At 37.7% G+C, this 23,408-nt stretch overlaps 1 protein-coding gene across 4 annotated transcripts in view; it reads right to left on the reverse strand.

The window, feature by feature from the left end:
* The window catches only part of LOC130923955 (storkhead-box protein 2-like), a 76,378-nt gene that overhangs the window by 19,600 nt on the left and 33,370 nt on the right, over window positions 1-23,408 (reverse strand). For all 4 annotated transcript variants that reach the window (XM_057850144.1, XM_057850143.1, XM_057850145.1 and 1 more), the window contains one exon: window positions 17,654-17,806. In XM_057850144.1, the coding sequence (XP_057706127.1) occupies window positions 17,654-17,806 (153 nt within the window). The remainder of the gene's footprint in view (window positions 1-17,653; window positions 17,807-23,408) is intronic.

The following is a 23,408-nucleotide window of genomic DNA, read 5'->3' on the forward strand; positions in this document are numbered from 1 at the left end:
TTGTAAGGAACAAAGAGCTTGTAGAGGGGTGGGGGGGGTGCGCAGACTAGAAAGCAAAGAAAAAGTATGTGGATTAAATTAAAAAAAACAAAAACTACCGCATGTCCTTGCGATGGGACTATCCCGCATGCGCACATCGCGATGGCGATGTTTAAACGACATATTGTTCAAGCTTAGTGGCAAGTAGAGCTGGGAATCTTTGGGCACCTAACGATTCGATTACGATTACGATTCAGAGGCTCCGATTCGATTATAAAACGATTATTGATGCACCCCACTCCTTTTTTTTTTTTTTTTAAATTTGTTTTGTATATTAGTTCCAAAATTGTTCAAAAATCCTCTCAGGCTAAACCAAACTACTATTTCAGTATCAAGTTAACATATAGCAGTAAACAAATATACAAAAATAACAGTAAATAAAAAACTCCAGTCCCCATTCTATATCAGCAGCTTTAAACTACTTTCAATTAATTTAATGTTGTGAATCAACCGTTAAAGTTGTTAAAATTGCTCCTGTTATTCCATAATTTCTCTTTTGTCTATTTTCAACATGTGAAAGTTTTAAAACTATTTTAAAGATAGATTCAAGTCAATATTTTACCGATTTAGGAGTATTTTAGATAAAAAGTTAATTAGGTTCGCTTGGAAGGTTCGCAACAACAGCCTTGTAGGGAAGTGTACTGCTTTAAGATGGCGGCCGTTACTAACGCCCGCATCTAGTTTTTTGTAGATGTACTGGCAACGATACCGAGGCTATAATACATCTAGTCCTATATAAATGATATCTACCGTAACATAATGTGGCTTGTAGCAGCTTTTCGGCAGCAGTCAGGTATGTTGTTTTGTTTTTGTTTTTTTATCTCGTGGCATGAGTTGAGCTAGAGCCGTGAGTTGAGCATTGGCATTACCCGAGGGGCCGGGTAATGAGAAGCATCGCTCCGTCCCTAATTGCGTACCGAAGACCGCGCGGCGCGTGTCGTACTTCTGCTTTACTTGGCATATTTCAATAATCGGAATTTGGATGTTTGTGAATCGTTCTCGAATCTTCCACGGCCGAATCGCGAATAATCTAAGAATCGGAAATTTTGCACACCTCTAGTGGCAAGCATATTCAAAAGTGCTGTAGCGGTAAGCAAAGTAAGCTAAGCTAAGTGGATAAATTGTGTGTGTCAGAGAGAGACTCACTCGTGTGCTGCTTGCATTTGTGCTTTGCTATTAAGATGGAGTTGTTCTGTTGCTGCTGGTTGCACAGAGAGGGAGGCTTATAGAGAGACAGGATGCTGTGATCAATTATTATTAAATTGTTATGACTATTTGTCACCCATACCAGGTATGCAATAAAAAGATGAACTGGATTCACTTTGTATTAGTCTTTTTACTGTTTCACAAAGGTAAGCAACAGCCTGACAAAGCAGATAGCAATGATTTCACATCCAAGGATGTACTGTAGCTCCTCATATAAACAGTGTTTTTTTTTTTTTTCCAAACAGAGTGGTATCGGAATGGTCGGGGCCAAAAAATGGTATTGGTAAAACACTAATAATAAAAAAAAATAAAAATAAAAAATACACATTTTAAAATCTACATTTGAAACATTTTAGGGAAACTGAAAATTTGGGGGAGGGAATTATGCAGTTTTCAGAAAATAGACCAATCTTTATTAGGTCGTACTGTCCCTACAGTAAAGGTCAAGCCTAAAACCAATGGCCCCCGCCATCCAACTTCTTTGTCTCTTGCTCCCTCTCGCTAAATCAGTCTGGTATTACTGGAACTTACATCACAGCAGCCTCTTGGCCCAAGCAGGATGATGCAACTTGATGCACACAGATAAGCTCTTGCTGCAGTAAGTATGCATGCATACAAGTGGCTGCGCACATGCACACACAAACAACTGTTTATTCTATAAATAATTTCCAAGAGACTTATCAGCTATAGAATGTGTTTTATATTGCTGCCATTTGCAAAAATAATTGAAGTTCAGTTTTTTTCCCCTCATTAATGTACACACAGCACTAGGAATGTGACAGTGCATCAATATGATGATATCCATTATTCGTATCTGAATAACTTATCGACATGCTACCGCCACAAATCGATAAATTGTTTGAAAACTGTGTCACTGTTTATCAAAGGAACCATAAGGGTGTATTTATTGGCAAGATTCATTTGTTTAAATGAAAGTTGAAATAATATAGTGTTGCTGTATTTATTAACATAAATGTTGCAATAAATTCTCATATTCTGTGAGGAACAGTTTTTGACAGATTGTCTGCAAATGTGTAAAAAGTAGATATCTTTAAATTTTGCCATTAACAGATTGCTGTTAATAATACTTATTTTTAAGAAAATTACAAATAGCTTTTTCTCTTTAATATTTGTAAAGCTGAATATTGTAGATTGATTTTCTGACCCAGGTATCGATAATTTTTGCATTGCTATATCGTGGGATAATCACATTTATTAAAACGAAAAACTGAAATATCTCACGGCCATAAGTAGTCAGACCCTTTGCTTAATGGAGCCATATGTAAGAAATGCACTTAAATTATTCATTAAATAGCCCAATATTTGACTAGATTATTATTATTTTTTAACAAATACTCCTAACACAGTTTTCAGTGGTGAAGCCCCAGATTTTACCATTTTAAAAGTCGACTGTCAGCCCATAAAAGTTATTGTTCTGATTCTGTGTTTACAAAGGATGTCCCGGCCTCCACCTATCATCCAATTACGAGATCAGATCTGTGTCTACATCCAGGTTGCCAGACCCTTATAATCTGTAGGCTACTTAAACTAAGGCTGGTACAATTTTTACATTCTGAATTAAGGATGTCGTCTAGCACTACAGCAAGAAAAAAAAAATAGTCACGTACATGACAAAATAAAAAATATGACAAGGATAAGCATTACAGATGCCTTTGCTCAATGGAGACAATGTAACAATGAAATAAAAAGATGACAGACGCCAAAGTTGCACGATTTTCCCTGGACAGTTGATGTACTGTATGTACTTTTGAGTTTTCCTATATTAGTTTCATGTATGGTAAACTGACATTTAGATTATGAACAGGGGTGCACATAAGTGGTCCGCATGCACGCATGCGTACTGGACGTAGACAAACGTGCTGGCCCACAACGTCTTCCATACGCTTTTGCGTACCGATGGCTGACCACTGTATTTGCAGCGGACACGAGAAAATAACTTCTCAAAATGTCGAAGAGGCAGGGCACATTGAGTAATTACTTCCGTGTTCCCCCACCCCCGTCAAAAGACAGACAGACGACAGAGACGTCACCGGAGCTACCGAAAAAAAGGACTTTTGCTGAAAAGTGGCTACAGGAGGTACCATGGCAAGAAGCAAATGATGCTCGCACGGAAATGCGGTACAAAATGTGCCGTGAGAATCCCAATGTCGGCGATAAGAGCAGCGCATTTTATGTAGGGTCAAAGAATTTCAGCCATCCAAACTTTGAAAAGCACGAAAAAAAACAGAGCATGTGGCAATTAAGCAAACTATCGATGTCAAACAGGACCCCACTCGCCCTATGGACAAGTCGCGGAATAAAGGTAATGAACAGCGACATGCACTTACAAACGTGTTTTTGCTCGCATTTTACAAAGCTAAACATGCACGTTCAATGAGGTCTTATGAGGAGAACATCCCACTTTTAAAAAGGCTTGGAATCGCATAATGCCCTTTATTTTGAATTGGTGCTTTTTATTTCTGTACATTTCACTTCAAAGTAATGGCAATTTTGTTGTGCCAGTTGATGTTAATCAAGCATTAATTGTTAATATAATTAATTAAAGTTAATTGGCTCTAAGTAAAGCTTGTCATAAATTTATCGCATCAGGCGGGTCGGCTCTCAAGGTCAATGAGGACCAAGTCACATCTCCAGGTCCTCCTCTGAGAACCTGGGCAGAAAAATTATGTGCACCCCTGATTATGAACATAGTTGGCATACTAGTGCTATGTTGTTTAGCATGTGGATCCATTGACTGGGGGAAAGATAGCATCAGCTATGTCATATGTAATATGGATAAGCAGATGCAAAATGACTAGTAGACCTATCGCGATAACAAATTTTAGTAGGCGATATATTGTCTCATAAGTTATTGCTGATATGAGATATTACTGTCATTTTTTTTTAACCAATTCAACAACTAATGTAGTGACAGTTATTCTTAAATAAACAAACTACACTAAAAATAATACAAAACAAAAATAAAAAAAACAATTCATAACGAGTCATTCGAAAGCCCACTAACCGTAAGCTTTACACTCAGTTGTCTTCAATTTTCATCATGCATGTGGTATCAGTAATAGATTTTTACTTTTTTTCGCATTGTTTGCAAATGCTCTAAACCGGCAAGTTTTCGTGAAGTGTAACCTTTTCACCGCAAGTTTGTGTTTTGGAGAAGACTAATGTTGTATCGGATGCTCAAGTCGACTTATTGCCTATCGTGACAGCGTTACTGACTAGTTTGGCAAATTTTGAACAATCTATCAAAAAGAGTCCAGTGTTGATAATTTGATAAGCAGTTTATTTTTCTCCAAGTGAGGGAAACTGTAAAGCTAACACGCATAAAGGAAATTGCTCCTATTGTGCACCAAAATTTAAAAAAAAAAAAAGTTATGTGCCTGCTAGCTTAATGCCAATATAGAATGGTCGATGAAAGTGTATAAAAATTAATAGTTAGGCCTGCGCAATAGATTGTTTGAATGTCGCTATAGCAATGTGCGAATGCTCAGTAGTCCCATCGCAGGACGTGATGGGACGTGCAATTGTTTTGTTTTTTTGGTAATGTAAACTTGTTTTTCTTCATTAAGCAGCACTTGTGCAGAGACATGGCTTCCTTGGATCCCTTTTACATACATCTTCATCATTCACAGATAAACCCCCTTAGCCTGGATTAAACAGTATTCTCTATGAATACTAGGGATGTCTCGATCGCAAATTTTTGCACCCAAGTCAGAGTCTGAGTCACCTGATTTTGAGAATCTGCCGATAAAGAGTCCCAATCCAATACCGAAAAAAGAAAAACTTTATTTGCTTTGACGTTCACGCTGCCGAGAACAGCCTCTCACTTACACAATGAATTACAGTGAGGAGAACAAGTATTTGATACACTGCCGATTTTACTGGTTTTCCCACTTACAAGCCATGTTGAGGTCTGTAATTTGTATCATAAGTTCTCTTCAACTGTGAGGGACGGAATCTAATACAAAAATCCAGAAAATCACATTGTATAATTTTTAAATAATAAATTTGTATTTAACTGCATGAAATAAGTATTTGATACATTACCAACTAGTAAATATTTCGGCTCTTAGTTCTTTTTTAAGAACCCCTCCTGTTCTCCACTTATTACCGGAAGTAACGGCACCTGTTTGAACTTGTTACCTGTATAAAAGACACCTGTTCACATGCTCAAACAAACAAACTCCAACCTCTCCACAATGGCCAAGACCAAAGAGCTGTGTAAGGACATAAGGGATAAAATAATAGACCTGCACAAGGCTGGGATGGGCTACAGGAAAATAAGCAAGCAGTTTGGTGAGAAGGTAACAACTGTTGGAGCGATTATTAGAAAATGGAAGAATTTCAAGTTGACGGTCAATCTGCCTCGTTCTGGGGCTCCCTGCAAGATCTCACCTCGTGGGGCATAACTGATCATTAGGAAGGTGAGGGATCAGCCCAGAACTACACGGCAGGACCTGGTCAATGACCTGAAGAGAGCTGGAACCACAGTCTTGAAGAAAACCATCGGAAACACATTATGCCGTCATGGATTAAAATCCTACAGCGCACGCAAGGTCCCGCTGCTGAAGCCAGTGCATGTCCAGACACGTCTGAAGTTTGCCACTGACCATCTGGATGATCCAGAGGAGCAATGAGAGAAGGTCATGTGGTCGGATGAGATCAAAATGGAACTTTTTGGTCTAAACTCGACTCGTCGGGTTTGGAAGAAAAAGAAGGATGAGTACAACCCCAAGAACACCATCCCAACCGTGAAACATGGAGGAGGAAACATCATTTTTTTGGGGCTGCTTCTCTGCCAAGGGTACAGGACGACTGCACCGTATTGAGGGGAGGATGGATGGGGCTATGTATCGCCAGATCTTAGCTGACAACCTCCTTCCTTCAGTGAGAGCCCTGAAGATGGGTCGTGGCTGGGTCTTCCAGCATGACAACGACCCAAAGCACACAGCCAAGGCAACTAAAGAGTGGCTCCGTAAGAAGCATCTTAAGGTCCTGGAGTGGCCTTGCCTGTCACCAGATCTGAACCCGATAGAAAATCTATGGAGGGAGCTGAAAGTCCGTGTTGCCCGGCAGCAGCCCCGAAACCTGAAGGCTCTGGAGAAGATCTGCATTGAGGAGTGGGCCAAAATCCCTGCTGCAGTGTGTGTAAACCTTGTCAAGGACTACAGGAAACGTTTGGTGTCTGTAATAGCAAACAAAGGTTTCTGTACCAAATATTAAGTTCGATTTTTGTGATGTATCAAATACTTATTCCATGCAATTAAATGCAAATTTATTATTTAAAAATCATACAACGCGATTTTCTGTTTTTTCTGTATTAGATTCCGTCCCTCACAGTTGATGAGAACTTATGATACAAATTACAGACCTCTACATGCTTTGCAAGTGGGAAAACCAGCAAAATCGGCAGTGTATCAAATACTTGTTCTCCCCACTGTAGTTGCTACGGCACACTTCGGAACTGAAAATGTTAAAGTTTAACGATGATTAACGCATGCATGAAGCAGGAAAAAAATATACCCCTCCGATTCTCTGAAAAATGGCACGATCAGCCCGATTTCAGATCATGTGACCGGATCGGTACACTTCTAAGGAATTCAATGTTGTCATAGTGAGTCAACAAAAGTCTTCCCAAACAGAGCTGTTATATACAGTACATCGCAAACCCCTTAAAAGTTGCAAGTTTTTTCCAATATTGTTCAGCCCTACTAATAGTTACAAAAAAGTTTTCAAAATAAATCCAGATCAATTTTTTTGATGGCTTTCAGATCATTTCTAGAAAACCCCTTTTTATTAGTGGCAACTGCTTTTGGAGTATCAGTCTCCTAATGTAACTGTAGTTAAAATTAGCATTCCTGATTAATTTCTATAGAACAAGATGTGTTTTTTCCCCCAACAAACTGGGAACATTCAAACAAACAAGCCTCACAAATGCATTGTAGCTGGTTGTAGCTACATGCCAAAAGAACTGATTGTGCATAAATTCCCCAAGGATGAGAAAATTTGTAAAGTTTGGAACTCTCGGGTGAAATTGACTCACTGACCACATGAGACTGACAGAGCAGAATGATTCTCTTGACCGATCGTCATGTGCACATCTGTAGTAGGTATAAGTCGAGATGCACGCATATATTTCAGAAACATTCAATCGCAGTTTTTGGACATTATTAGCAATGAAGTGACGTCCGGCTGCCTTTCGCCAACTTGGCCGTTGCACAATTCCGTATTTATTGAATCTCTAATAGTGAATACGAGGCTTATCACTTATGTATTTTCCGGGTTGAACTGGGTATAAATTGAGTTTTACCATTTGGTAACGTTTGGTTGCGGGCTGGCGCAAACTGGCGAGGAAGCTGCCATTTCCTCATCTTTTAAACCCCTTATTGTGAATGAATAGACAGGCTTAACGTTGAGATATTTTTCAAGGTGGAAATGGATATAGGTAGTAAGGGATTTCTCAAAAAATCGATTATCAGATGCATCGCGATTCTACACGTGACGATTCGATTATGATTCATAAAGGTTCAAAAACGATGATTTTTCCCAATAACTTTCATAACAGCTGCTCATAGCGGAAAGAATTTCAAGACACGTCTGCCGCCTGGACACCTTTAACGGATGCACGCACAACGTTATGATGGATGCTGCCGGTTACTGAACGAGAGGTTTCCTCCTTTTCAAAAGACTGGAAAATAAATTTGTGTATGAGACAGGCAGGGAACCGGCGATCGCGCTTCTGTGCGCATGTTATTTTTTAGAGCGAGAGGGGAAGAGAGATAGTTCGTTGCTCCTTGTCTTTCCGATGTCCAGCAGTAGTTTCAAGTCATGTCAATTGAAAAATGTCCTGAGTGTGTTCCTAAGAGCCATGTGGGTCTATAAGAGGTGAGTACACGAACCCTCTTGTACTGTTTAGCCTTTATTGTTGTTGTTTTTTAGATGTAAACAGATAGTGTCGAGCGCTAAGCTAATTAGCCAATTCTCTAACGTGTATTTCATATGTAGAACGTGTAAAACCATGATTAAGTACAGAGGTAACACTACAAACCTAACAGAAATGTGTGAAAACAAAGTATATTGGTTAAAAGAAGTCTTATTTCTAAAGACACTTTGTTTTCAGAAAATGTGGCATTCATTCCACCTGTGTAATTTTGATTGTATTGTTGAGAGAAATAAGTACAGCCTTTAAAATGGTTAATGTTTTTGCACTTTCTTGTATAATAAAATAAAATAAAATAAAATAAAATAAAAACAGCTTAAGGGCAGCTTTTTGTTGTATGGGCGTGTTTCCATTGTTCCTGTTGAATCATTAGGATATTTTAAATAAATAATGGACATAAATTTGTTTGGCTATTTTATTAATTAGCAACGTACGATGCATCGATAATCGTGATAACCGTGATCATCGTCAATACTGTGATCATCGTTCAATAATCGAATCGTAGCACCCTGAATCGTAATCAAATCGAATCGTGGGGTGCCTAAGATGGGACACCCCTAATAAGTAGAGATGTACACATATTTTGGCGATGATCAATCAGTTTTCGAACATTATAATCAGGGTTGCAAATCAGGTACAGTGCTCTCCATAATTATTGGCACCCCTGGTTAAGATGTGTTTTTTAGCTTCTAATAATTTTTTTTGTAATTCAAATAATATGGGACCTTAATGGAAAAAAAGAGAAAAATCCAACCTTCAATACAAGTGCATTTATTCAGTGGGGGGAAAAATCCCACATAGACCCATCTTCAACTTTCGGGCAGAGGGCAACAGATTTTGATTTAAAATGTCTTGTTATTTCAAAGCATTCATGATGCTATGCACCCTAACAAGGTTCCCAGGGCCTTTGGAAGCGAAACAGCCCCACAGCATCACTGACCCACCCCCATACTTCACAGTGGGTATGAGGTGCTTTTCAGCATGCGCATCTTTCGTGGCACGCCAGACCCACTTAGAGTGTTTGTTACCAAAAAGCTCAATCTTGGTCTCATCTGACCAAAGCAGTCTTTCAGCAAGACAACGACCCTAAACATATGGCCAAATCTACACAGAAATGGTTCACCAGACACAAAATCAAGCTCCTCCCATGGCCATCTCAGTCCCCAGACCTTGTTTTGTTGGCAAAAGTGGGTTGTAAAAAGTATTAACACCAAGGGTGCTAATAATTGTGACACACATTATTTGATGTCAAAAAATTATTTCTTTATGTGGGATTTTTTCCCCACTGAATAAATGCACTTGTATTGAAGGTTGGGTTTTTCTTTTTTCCATTAAGGTCCCATATTATTTGAATAAAAAAAATTATTAGAAGCTAAAAAACACATCTTAACCAGGGGTGCCAATAATTACGGAGGGCACTGTAGGTAGGTTTTAATAAGCAAATGCTTCAACCTACCTTATTATTATAAATATGATTGTCTTGAGTATTGTTGTTAAGTGTCTCATTGGTTGTCAGATTTTTTTAATGATTTTTTTTTTTTAATTCTTTGTACTGTTTGTCAAAAATAAAAAGCATTCATTCATTCATTCATGCATTTCATGATGATTTATGACATCAATTAAATTCTATGGACAATGACATGGTAATTGCAAATATTACAATCATGAATCTTCAATTTCATGGCGATACAATATCGAATCTTTCGTCAACGATACGATATGTCCCGATATTATAAACTTATAACGATTGAATTCAAGAAACATATATCGATCACACAATTGGATATACTTAACCTAAACCTGACTTTGACTGACTTCATTCAGCTTTGCACATCATAAAGGCAGCGGTGAGACGCCTTTCCTCCTCATTGTTCCCGAGATGAGTGGGCACGGAGGAAGCATGAAGTGGGTAGGTACTTGCATAATCAGGCCGAGTGTAACGTCACATTGTCACAGATTTCAAATCTGCTCGTTTGCAAAGCAATATATAGTATGACTTAAAAAAAAAAAAAAAAACATTGGAATCCACTCACAAACCACATATAGTAGATGACAAACGTCACCCAGGTCACGCACATATGACGCATTAATCAGTGGGAAAAAAATTTGAATCCCGCTGAAGCTCGCGTTAAAGCATCATGTAAAAGGTAATGGTTATCATGATCATATTTTAAAATGGTAAAATCACTCAGTCTGAGGAATTGTCAAAATAACTCTTAAATCTAATCAAATGGCATCTGCCAGACAGCTATATGTTCGTGTGTGTCTGCACGTGCGCGTGTGCCTTTTTTGTTGCCTTTCATTACATCATGCAAATGCAGTTGCTTTGGCGACATGATGCAAGTTCACTAAAAAGGGAACCCCAGTGCCAACTGACACGCATGCAAACAGAGTATGTGTGTGTCTCTGTTATATTTGTGATAGTGTTTACTGCTTCACCTTTGAACAAAGGTAAAATGGTTGCTTAAGCTCGATTTAGATTTCAAGATTCAAGTAATACAATTAATCACACACAGTAAACCTATGTGTTTATTCAGTACATTTTTTGAAAACCAAGAAACCGATCCTAAAAACGAATTACGTTTTTTAGGGAGAGTTTACAGCACTCACGATACTCTTCACCAAGGGATTAGGCTTTAGAGCAGAGGTGCCCAATACCTCCAGCGCAAGAATCTGGTGGATCTCAAAAATACTGTAATTCGATTGAGTCTTTGCTTGGGGGGAAAAAAACCATCCTGTAGTTTGCCTATTAGTGCTGGGCGGTATGAAAATACATATTCCATAAATGATAGTAACTTCCTATCATCATAATTTCCTTCAGTGGTCACTAAGAGTGAGTGGTATAGCCTCAAAACTGTATCACAATGCTTTTTTTTTTTTTTTTAATAAATCCGATGACGATATTTTGACCATGATGATATATGGCAATGAAAAATACTTTAAAAATTCTAATATCTGATTCAGACTAAATACGTTTTTATTGCACACAATATGTACGACGCCCTTGTTTTACACAATTACACTGCAATGTAAAAAAGCAAAGCTAACACGATGGATAACTGACGCAGCTTTAAATAAAACAAATTTTCCAAGTAGTGTTTAACCTCAGAAGTCAAATGTAACATAACAGTTTAAAACTTGAACATTAGTTCTTACATTTTAGCTTCTAACAGCCACAAACATCAAAATGTCAAAGAAAGTTGTAGACAGTGATGTTTCTAGCCCCCCTACCTGTCAACAAATGGACGCTGAGCAAAGAGTCTCCATCTCATAGATAAAAACACAATATGTACAGTGGTACCTCTACATATGAATTTAATTCGTTCCAGGACCTGCTTTGCAAATCGGAATGGTCGTTTATCGAGCGGGATTTTCCCATATGAATAAAAATATAATTTGATTAATTCGTTCCACAGCCCAAAAACCTACGCTAAGTCCTTAATAAATACTGCTGATAGTTACAAATAACAATTACACATAGCGAAACAAATTATATATAATATAATGTGATTCATGTAATGTCATCTATATACTAATCGAAATATTAATAATAAAGTAACGAATCTGGTTGTAATGTGGTGGCTGTGTTTTGCATGCTGTTCTTAACGCACATTGTGACTGACGAAAGAGAGGGGCGGTAGAGTAGGAAGCTTTTACTTTTTTTCATGTTGTTCACATCGTCTAAGATGGATAGTGGCCGTGTTGTGGTGCACAAGTTCTGAAATAAATGATTAAAAACCTGACGAAGCTGGCGACTTCCTTGCCGATGTTCCAATAATGATAATAATAATCAGGGGCGCCGTATAGGGGGGAAAAGTGAGACTAATTCTAAAGGCCCATGCCTTGATGGGGGCCCACACAGAAAATTAGAATATTAGTTAATCTTTTGCAAATTTAAATATTCATAATTATAATTTTAATAGGAATAAAACGAAGGGTTTCGTTTTTGGCAAAAAGTAAACACCCAGAGAGCATATGTATTGCCAACCACCCTCCCCAAACCCCCGTATTTTCATTAAATGGTTTGGTCCGCCCTTCCTTCGATCAAAACGGGAGGAGCGATGCGCACTAACACCAGTCAATGACTCGAAGCGCGCAGAGCGCAGTATTGCAGAAATGCTTTCAAAACAAAAATCGGGTTTTCAAAAGAGGAAAGAAAAGAAAGCAAAACAGGAGATGGGTAGAAAAGGCCAACAGGATGTGACAAAGTACTTCACAAAGGAAGGTTGGTGTCTTGTGTTTGTGTAGTCCTGAAAATTAACCTGTTATCTTAGCTTTGAAGCGAGGTCCCAGCTCACTCCGTAAGAAATACTGGATTTTCCAAGCCTCAATGAGCGACATGCACCTATTCAAAAACATGAATTCCAAATCATGACGGCATTTTTTGGTAACCTACAGATGTTGAAAGTTGGTGTGGAAATTTTCTTTTTAAAAATCGGCTTGAATCAAGTTTGTCAAGAATTTATTGAATTTAGTTTGTCATCAATTGAATTTAGTTTGTTAACAAGGGACCTGGCTTCAGAGCTGTAGTCTATAGTGGAGATCGCGACTTTCCAGATGAGGCTAAGCCTACTACATATTGAAGTACTGTAATTGTTTGCTAGCTAGTGTTTGCTCCACTTTGAGCTTACATTTAATAAGTACAGCAGGCAAATCCTTAGCAGTCTCTTGATACTAAAACGGTTGTATACTGTATACTGTAATGTATATTGTAGTCAAGGGCGTAGGTTTGGTCTCAACATTGGTAGGGATGATATTACAGCATAACCTGCATGTACACTTTTTGCTCAGGATGGGACATTAATAATACCAAACAGATTGGGTGAACGGGGGTCAGGGCTACATTTCTCGCGAGTATGAACCTAAATAATTGATATACTAAATCAGGGATGCTCATGACGTTGATCACGATCGACCAGTCAATCACAAAGCTAGTGTGGGTAGCTCGCGGCACTTCCTCGCCCCAAATTTTTTTTTTTTTTTTTTTAATGTACATAATTAATTATGATTGTTGTGTGCATGTTGTGTTGTGTGAGCTACGTACGAGGTTATGCAGCACCTCTCTCTCTCTAAGCAGCTTCTTGCTAACGTCTGTCTAGTTCCATAGTTGCCAGCATAGGTTACTACATTTCTCACAGTTGATTTGATGTTAACAGTAGAAAACACAAAGAGAAGGACACTTCTCTCGAAGCAGCTTCCTACTTGAGTTTTGCAGGTTAGCAAATTCACAGTTTAATGTTATGCTAACACTGATGCAGGTTGGACCGACAGTAGCAAAATTAATGGTGTGTTTCCCACTTCCAAAACAATGATGTCTTTTTACATTTTTAACAGTGGCTGCTGCTGGCTGAAAAAAAAACTTCTCATATCTCTAATATCTAATGTGGGTGTGTGTGAGGGTTAGATCATCAACCAATCAAATGTGCGTTTAGGAGGAAAATATGGACCGGCACATTCAGCGAGTGAAAAGATATACATGTAAATCCAAACATAATAAAAATAATTCACTTAATAATGGTGGGGTCAATTACAACAATTAAAACATATGGGAAGACAAAAGAAATAACCTATATAACTGAAGTAATTACATAACGCAAATAAGGTTGCTTAAAAGTTGGTGGGGACAATTTAAGCATCCTGAAAAGTTGGTAGTGTTTTGTCCCAACTAGGCATGTGCCGGTTACCGGTTTCACGGTTTACCGCGGTGTGAAAACATCGCGGTTTCAAAACCACTAAAATTTTCCGTCAGACCTTAGTACAGTATTCGCTATTTTTCTTGTGTCAAATATGCAGCCAGAAGCGGCTTAGCGCAGCAGCGCTCACCCCCTCCCGTTTGTTGCTGTGTGTGAAAGTGACGCTATCGGCTAGCCAGCCATCTAACCCAAAAACAAATACTCCAAACATAAGGCGTACTGTTCTTCAATTTATTGAGCTCTCAAATCGTGGTAAGTGTAATATACAAAATGAATACATTTAAAATGTTGTACAATTAGATTTTTCGATGTAGGTAGCTTCAACAGATTAGCACCATGGAAAAAGTTCGCCAAAAACAAAACACACATTTTCCTTTCAAATTCAATATACAAACAAACTAAAAGCTTACAAAGACGAATGTTAGCCTAGGCTTAGCTGGGAGAGCAACTTCGTTGAGTGTGACAGCCGCAGAGTGGGAAAACAAGCTTGATTCACTTGGATGAAGGGGAAAAAGTGATAGCGTCAAAGATCGCTAATTGCGAAAGATGATCCTGCCCTAAGCACAAATCCACGTTCGCTGGATTAAAGAGAGGTCTCACTCCCAATGTTTTTTTGTGTGTGTTTTTTTTTTTTAGATGAAACCTTTCCACAACAATATTGACATTTTAACTAACTTATACATTTTTAACTAAATTATGAATTATTTATGTTCTTTTTAACACAAAGGCATGACATCATGTAGACTAGAGTTGACACAGTGGCTGAAAATGGCGAAACATCACTTAAGCTTTTCCACCCTCAAAAAAAAAAAAAAAGTCATGCAGTATAAATTTTTTAAAAAATTTATTCAGAAGTGTTTTTACTTTTTTATAGAAATTATTTTGTTCTTGCTCTAATCTTGAGCAACTTGAGCTATGGCTGTGAGTATAGTCTATAAGTTACATTTAGTTTAATTTTATTTTTAAAAAAAATTTATTGATAATTTATTTATTTTAACAATATATTCATGTTACAATTTGCAACTATGGTCTGAAAAAAAAAATCCTGTTCAATGGAAAAAAGTTATTTTTTTAAACCCATACATCTCAAAATTTTTTGGAGCTATAATTGCAATACCGTGATACCGTGAAACCGCGGTATTTTTGCTCACGGTTATCATAGCGTCAAAATATCATACCGGCACATGCCTAGTCCCAATCGTCCCTATGCAAACCTATGCCCTTGACTGTAGTATAGTTCAGTTCAAACAAAACATTTATTCATTCTAAGTTATTCATTATGGTATTTGCTTTGAGAATATTTCTAATAAAAATATATTTAGATTGTAAAAGATGGCCTTCAGTACATTTCTTACACATTATATCAGTCTATTCATTATTGCTCTATACGCTGTATGTTTACATACATATATTTTCATCTTAAATTAATGCAGAAAATGCTCAAATTAGTGTGTAAAAATTCACCAGAATGCAGGAAATTACGTAGTTGATACTCTAAATGTGTGTGTGTGTCCCGGCACTTTTGGTGGGGCCCAAACTGATATCTTTTCATGGGGCCCAAAATCCCTGGCAGCGCCCCTGATAGATAATAATAAAAAATCAAGAGCTGTCCCGACTAGTGGACGTAGTCGATGACGTAAATGCGGCGACGAGCACAACATCCCGTCGACAGTTAAAGGCAAGTTAAAAAAAAAAACAACAACATTGTAACGTCGACAAAGAGTTTAGCTTAGTCAGGTTTGCAATTCGTTATTTTTTTTAACTTGTGGTGACGACACGGCTCATTTCTGCCGCAGCCAGCACAACAACTACCAGCAACAACAGGAAGATGTCTCACTGTCACACCTCCCACCAGGCGGTGCATTTAGGAACATATGCAAATAGACCCGCTACTATAACTCAATTCGATACAATATATACATGCGTGGAAAGTTGAAAATGGCGGACACTTGGGATGCAAGCGGGGAAAGTGGCACAAAGCCCAAAAAGCAGACCAGAGTGGCTGAAGCATGGATTTATTTTAACGAAACAAAAGACTGTGTCACTGTTATGTGGAACAGGGCGGCAGCACATCGGTCATGAATAAACACCTGAAGTGCCGTCACCCAGGTATAATTTTGGAAGACAGCAGGAGACAACAAGCTGGTGGATCGTAGGTCCATATACCAACATTTTTTTATTGAAGTTGCCTTTATGTGCGTCGTACGACGAAGTATTAGGGGCTAAAGTCGGGCTAATGTAGCTGAATAAGTAGCTACTGTACCTACTTTACGTAGCGCGTTGCAGCCTCCGTTAAAATCAACAATATTGAAAGCATCTTGTGTTTTAGAATCGGTTTTACTAATCAGGAAATGTTTATTATTTTTGCATCAGCTGCATCAAATTATAATCAATAGAAGAATTTATACTAATGCTTCGTCGTAGCTCCCAGCTAAGGTACATGTATGTAAAGTGCATAGCGGCTAACAGCTACATTACCCTTACGTAATAATGAGACTTTTTTTCTTGTAGCAATAATACAACTTTTTGAAAATTTATTTATTTGGCCCCAATACTCTGTCGTAGCATCGTATCAACGTGCATCATTAAGTTTTTTTTTTTTTCCACGTACTTCAGTGATACGTGACATTTATTTATATACTCTGCTGGTGCTCACTCTTAGAACATTATAGACAAACCACAAAAAAAAAAGTAAGAATTGTTTAGAATCCTGTTGGAAAAGTGAAATCACAGTGTTCTGAATATGCTTACATTCCATTCTTTTGCACTAGTTAATGTCATCGTCATTTGACCTCATTGTTTATTTGTGATTTATTATTGTTTTCTATGTGTTTATTTGTACTTTAATAAAGCTTAAGTGTTCCAAAATGTTTTGTGAATTAATAATTGTCAGCAAAAATTTAATCGCAAGATTAGTTTAAAAAAAAAAAAAAAAAAAAAGTTAGTAAAAAAATTATTACACTAGTCGACTAATCGGGAGAAAAATCATCGTTTGGGACAGCCCTAAATAAATCGGAAATTAAAAAAGCATTTTTATTGTCACCTTAACTTATTGAGACTGGCGAACGGAGGTAAGGGGAGACTGGCCATATTGCTCACGCACACCACACTCATATTATTCTATCATTTCCTTCTCACTTTCAATGCTTGGTGTAACCTTTTTCCTTTTTTCACTACCTGCACTAACTTTCTTGGGACCCATTTTGATTCCTCCCTCACAAGAAAAGCCGCCGTGAGTCAGTCTTCCAGGGAAAACAATGAAATTGTGTCTTATGTCGAGACAGATGATGAATCAATTTTTACTTCGGATGTCGAAAGTATCGTATGTACTGATAGATACTGCATATCTGTCGCTTATGACATCCCATGTCATTTGAAAATAGGCTGCTAATTGAGCATTCTATGGTTATTTCAAAGTACACACTGCATTGACTTAAAATGTCAAGTGGATCGAATGGTCCTGTTCTAAGATGACCAACAAGTGAGGACTTCAGTCTTTATTGACTCACAGTGGTCATTGCACACGAGCCATACAGCCTTACATATAATATCAATGGTTAGTGCACTTGACTACCGACTACAGAACATGTGCTTCCACATGGATGATGCCTATGACGCAAATTACTAGACAGACGCGAGAGGAGAAGAAAAGATTAAAGCATTAAAAATAAACAATGACATTGCTTATTAAAGCAGCTGTTGACAAATTTAATCATCGGGGTCGCCGCGACTAGTTGACCAATGTTGGTTGCCCTACCTGGAAAACATGTCTGGAGGTGTTCCGTTAGGGCCTCCTGGGTGACAGGTTTATGTGCAGAGTTCATAGCAGAGATAGCCAATACCAATACTTCTCCCAGAGGGATGAACTGGGATTGGCTGATAGGGGACATACTGATGGGTGACACATCACCTGTGAAGAGAGAAGCCAGAATAATTAATAGGTAGTTAGCAGTTATGACATCTCACACTTGATCCGCTTTCAAACACTAGTACTAAAGGGATTCTTGCTTTTTCTTGAATTCAAATAAGATACAGGAATACAAAGAGGGCCTGGTTGATGATTAAGTACAAGTTCACAATTTATATGACTTATTTAGTGCAGTATTACATAATAACTTAGCTCATTTACCACATTTTACTTGACCAAATAAAAATAATTTCATTAATTGCTTCCAGCCTCACACTCAACCACCCAGAGAACCAGAGTTCAGTGACCATGCTCAAATGACCAAAGCAATAATACCAGTACATTTTGGGTTGCCACAGCGATGATAATGTTTGCTTCAATTTTTACAACGGGTGATCTTCCCGATTCAACCTATCAATTTTTATGTGGGTTTTATCAGAAGCAGGAAATGAGCACATCGTGTACTATTGATAGTCAGGCTTAACGAAATGGGCCCAAATACGGAAAAATCCTAGGCTCAATGAAAGCAGATTTATTATACTGAAGAGCCTTTTATTGAGTCAGGTCTGACAGCTTTTGTTAACATTGTTTTGGATGCAGAATGAAGACATGTCTCAGTTTTTCTCTATCATGTTTTTGTTTAACTATAAGATCCCTGTTCTCTTAAAAAATATGTAAAATACTGTATTTCTGTGGCATATGTGCTTATTTTGTTAAAAAAAAAATCAAATATTGGCATATAATTAGGAATTAAGAAACAGACTGCAATGTTTATTTCACACGATTATGTTTTTACAAAGTATATAGCTTCTTTGATTGTAATTGGAACATAGTACGTAGATTAACTGTGGGGAAAAAAATGATGCGCTCGAGCGAAACTGACTACAATTTGAAAACATTTTACCAATTTTAGGTTTAATCAGCATAAAAATCTACTTTGTAACTGAACAGATTTTGTTTCAAATTGCTCCTCCGTGTAATCTTCTTTTGCCTTAGAAACCAATTATCAATATTGTTGAAAGTTGCAACCGCAGAATACTCCTTTCAAAGGGGCTATTCCGATATTGGGTTTACATGGCCATAGTGGGTGTAATCAGGTTTTTAAAACCCGGAACATGAGTCTATTCAGAATTTTGAACATATGCATGGCTGCCAAAAACACCATTATGAAATGGTTATAGGATTCATGTAAATTTAGACACTGTTGGATTTTAAGGCATAGCTGTAGAGGGTCTGCTACTGACCAACACCTCACAGCTGCCATACAGTGACAGCTGTCATGGTCCATCATTAAATGTCCCAAGAGTGGCATGAATCATAACCTATATGCATAACAGTATTTGAATGGTGCATACTGCTTTCCTTTTCTTAAAAAAAACAAAAAAACCAAGTGTGTACAGGGTCATTCCATGTCCGTTTACTAAACCAGGTTAACCCAACCATCTCCAATTTTTATTAAACTTGCAGAAATGATCATTGTGACAGCGAAAGCTTGAATTCAAAATATCAGCAAAATCGGGTCATGGGTTATAGAGAAATGACTACATAAACGTTTGACATATTGGACAAATTGCAAATGTCCATATCCCAACAACCCCTGCTCCTAGCAAGTTTGTGTTTCGACTGGGAAAATCCTCCAATTCTATGACCTATCAATGTTTGGTGGTGTAGATTTTGTGACGTGACCTTCAGTCTTAACCTTCACCAGAGCAAAGCACAGATTCAAAGCCAGACCTCTTGTTTAAAATATATTAAAATATAAGAGATATATTATTCTTTAAAGTTCAGATCAGGTCATTTCTATTATATGTCATCCTTTCGAAAACATTAATTTAAACACGTAGTAACCTGGGCTACGAGACAAACTTTTGCATATAGATCCAAAGTTAACACTAAGAATCATTTCCATTTTCTTACCTTCAAGATTTTTTTGATGTTCAAAGTCAACAGAAAAGTAAACACATAAAGGTGACGGTCAGCTAACGTGGAGCCTATATGTCAAAACGCCTCGAAGTGGTCCTGCTCTGCTTGTGTACTGTACGCACTTGGGGAAGGGAAAGATGGCTAAAGATAAACCACTAGTTCCTCAAAGTGCTGTCCCTGTGCAACTCCTCTAAGAGAAGCAAGATGCTAATATTGCAATATTTTGATTAAATGGCCGACAGTCATAGCAAGTCACCTGGCAAAACAAATTCTGTTGGCATAGCTTCTTTTAAGGCAACTATAAACAAGGTTTAAACACTTCAAATACGTAGGTCAAAACCCCCTCAAAAACTAACAATTGAAAGAACGACAGGTTTGACGCATTGAACTTCCCTTTACACAGATGTCGCATAGCAATTATTTTATGATGTTATTTTTTTCCAAACTGGTAATATTTGATGAAGTATTTGGCAATTTGTTGACATGTCAGAGTCCAACATTCAATTTTCTGGCCACTCAACATTAAGTCATCAGCAATTGAATTAAGACTAGGGTTGTTCCGATCATGTTTTTTTGCTCCCGATCCGATCGTTTTGAGTATCTGCCGATCCCGATATTTCCCGATCCGATTGCTTTTTTTTTTTTGTGCTCCCGATTCAATTCCAATCATTCCCGATAATTTTTCCCGATCATATACATTTTGGCAATGCATTAAGAAAAAAATGAATAAAACTCGGACGAATATATACATTCAAAATACAGTACATAAGTACTGTATTTGTTTATTATGACAATAAATCCTCAAGATGGCATTTACATTATTAACATTCTTTCTGTGAGAGGGATCCACGGATAGAAAGACTTGTAATTCTTAAAGGATAAATGTGACTTTGTATATTGTGACTAAATATTGCCATCTAGTGTATTTGTTGAGCTTTCAGTAAATGATACTGTAGCCATTTAACTGTTCTGCCCAAATGCATGATGGGAAGTGCAACCTTGACTGTGTGTAGTGGCACCAATTGATATATCTTCTCTGCGTTGGGAAATAACACAGGCTGTTAAGAAAAAGATCAACTACTACCTTCCTTCGCCAAATTGCTTCCCACGATATTTCTAATTGTTGAGAGAGGGATTTTAAGGCTTTAGTCAAACTAATAAAAGGCTCCAAAGACTGCCAAAATTCACTCTACCCATTTTACGCTGCCTTTTAGCTCTAAATATAGGTAAAACGGCGCCATTATAGATTGAACGCAACAATGCGTGAGTGGGTCGTGCAGCGCATGCGTTAATTGCGTTAAATATTTTAACGTGATTAATTTTTTAAAAAAATAATTACCGCTATTAACGCGATAAATTTGAAAGCCCTACTTTAAGCCAAAACTAAAGAGTCTGGATGAGTGTAAGACATTTTGTCTGTAACGTTAAATACAATTAGAAAACGATTTAATTAAAATATATATATATACAGTATATTTAAAAAAGGGATGTCCGATATTTTTGTGCCGATTCCAATACTTTGAAAATGACGTGATCGGACCCGATCGATCGGCAATTAAGACATTTGCTTAACATAATGGGTGAAAATGCATTGTTTCTAATGGAAATCAATTGCAGTCATATACAAGAATACTGCACAGTGCATGCATTGCATACAATGCAAATACTATTTGCCCCCCCCCCATTTAAAAAACTATATTGATATTAGGAATGTCCCAATCTCATATTTTTGCACCTGAGTCCGAGTCAGCTGATATTGAGAATCTGCTGATTCCGAATCCTGATCCGATACCAAAAAGTTTTTTTATTTGATCAAAGGGTCCATGTTACTATCCCACCATGCTGCCTTCATAAAGTAAAGTCTTTTTAAACAAGAATAACGTACAAAAATGCTTGTCTTTTTTAAATGCTTCATTGAGTGAGTCCACTCAAATACACTCACACTGCTGAGAACAGCCTCTCATTTACACAATGAGTTGCCACAGCACACTTCTGATTGGGCTGCAAGTTTAACAATGGTCGATACATTTGTGCCTTTGATTGTAGAGCAACCATGCTTCTCAAACGTAAGCTTCACTGGACAGTTTGGCCGCACTGCTTAGCAGGAGGGAGGGTACGAGCGTGAAGCAGAAAAACATAAATATATTTTTTAATTAAAAACCCGGTCCTTCTCACCCTATTCAGATTCTCTGAAAAATTGCCCGATCAGCCCGATTTCTGATCACTTGATCAGACCGGGTTTGCTTTTGCATGTAATGCAAAAGCAAACATCTATGGTTTTCCTTTTTTCGTTTTTTGATGGTAGCTTTGCATGTAATGCAAAAGGAACCATCTACGTTATTCCTTTTTTTCCCCCTCAATGGTGTTTCTTCAGCATGCTGCCAGCCCAAACCGCTTGGCGCATCAACACCGTTCGAATACCCAAATGACCGAAATTCTTGTACGACGCAGGGAATCTTTTAAATGACGCCCCAAAAAGTACCATTCACACCAAAACACGGGTATTAAAAAAAAAAAAAAAATTCAAAATGTTTCTAGTCTTACAATTAGAGCTGGGAATCTTTAGGCACCTAACGATTCGATTACGATTACGATTCAGAGGTTTCGATTCCATTATAAAACGATTATTGATGCACCCCCCTCCTTTTTTTTTTTTTTATGTTTTGTACATTAGTTCCAAAATTGTTCAAAAATACTCTCAGGCTAAACCACACTACTATTTCAGTATCAAGTTAACATATAGCAGTAAACAAATATTAAAAAATAACATTAAATAAAAAACTCCAGTCCCCATTCTGTATCAGCAGCTTTAAACTACATTCAATTAATTTAATGTTGTGAATCAACCGTTAAATTTGTTAAAATTGCTCCCGTTATTCCATAATTTCCCTTTTGTCTACTTTCGACATGTGAAAGTTTTAAAACTATTTAAAAGATAGATTCAAGTCAATATTTTACCGATTTAGGAGTATTTTAGATAAAAAGTTAATTTGGTTTGCTTGGAAGGTTCGCTACAACAGCCTTGCAGGGAAGTGTACTGCTTTAAGATGGCGGCCGTTTATAACGCCCGCATCTAGCTTTTTTTAGATGTGCTGCTAACACTTCCAAATCTATAGTGCATCTAGTCCTATATAAATGATATCTACCGTAACATCATGTAGCTGTACTTTTAGCAGCTTTTCGGCAGCAGTCAGGTATGTCGTTGTATTTTTTTTTTTTTACCTCGTTGCATGAGTTGAGCTAGAGCCGTGAGTTGAGCATTGGCATTACCCGAGGGGCCGGGTAATGGGAAGCATGACGTTTAGCTACTCTCGCTCCGTTCCTCCCGAAGACCGCGCGGCGCGGCGCGCTGAGTGTTGTGTACTTCCGCTTTACTTCGCATATTTCAATAATCGGAATTTGGATGTTTGTGAATCGCTCTCGAATCTTCCACGGCCGAATCGCGAATAATCTAAAATTCGGAAATTTTGCACACCTCTACTTACAATTGTTGTCCACTTCACAGAAAACATAAATCAAAAATTGCATAAAGTTAAGGAGCATAAAATTTATATACAGAATTTGCCATGTTCCCATTCGTTTCCAATGGCCAAAATTTCCATTACATTTTCAATGGCAGAAAAACATGGATGGTTTTGTTTTTTGACCATAAACTAAGTAAGTTGATGCCATTGACAGCCAT

The sequence above is a fragment of the Corythoichthys intestinalis genome, chromosome 11 (genome assembly GCF_030265065.1).
Source record: "Corythoichthys intestinalis isolate RoL2023-P3 chromosome 11, ASM3026506v1, whole genome shotgun sequence".
Taxonomy (NCBI): Eukaryota; Metazoa; Chordata; class Actinopteri; order Syngnathiformes; family Syngnathidae; genus Corythoichthys; species Corythoichthys intestinalis.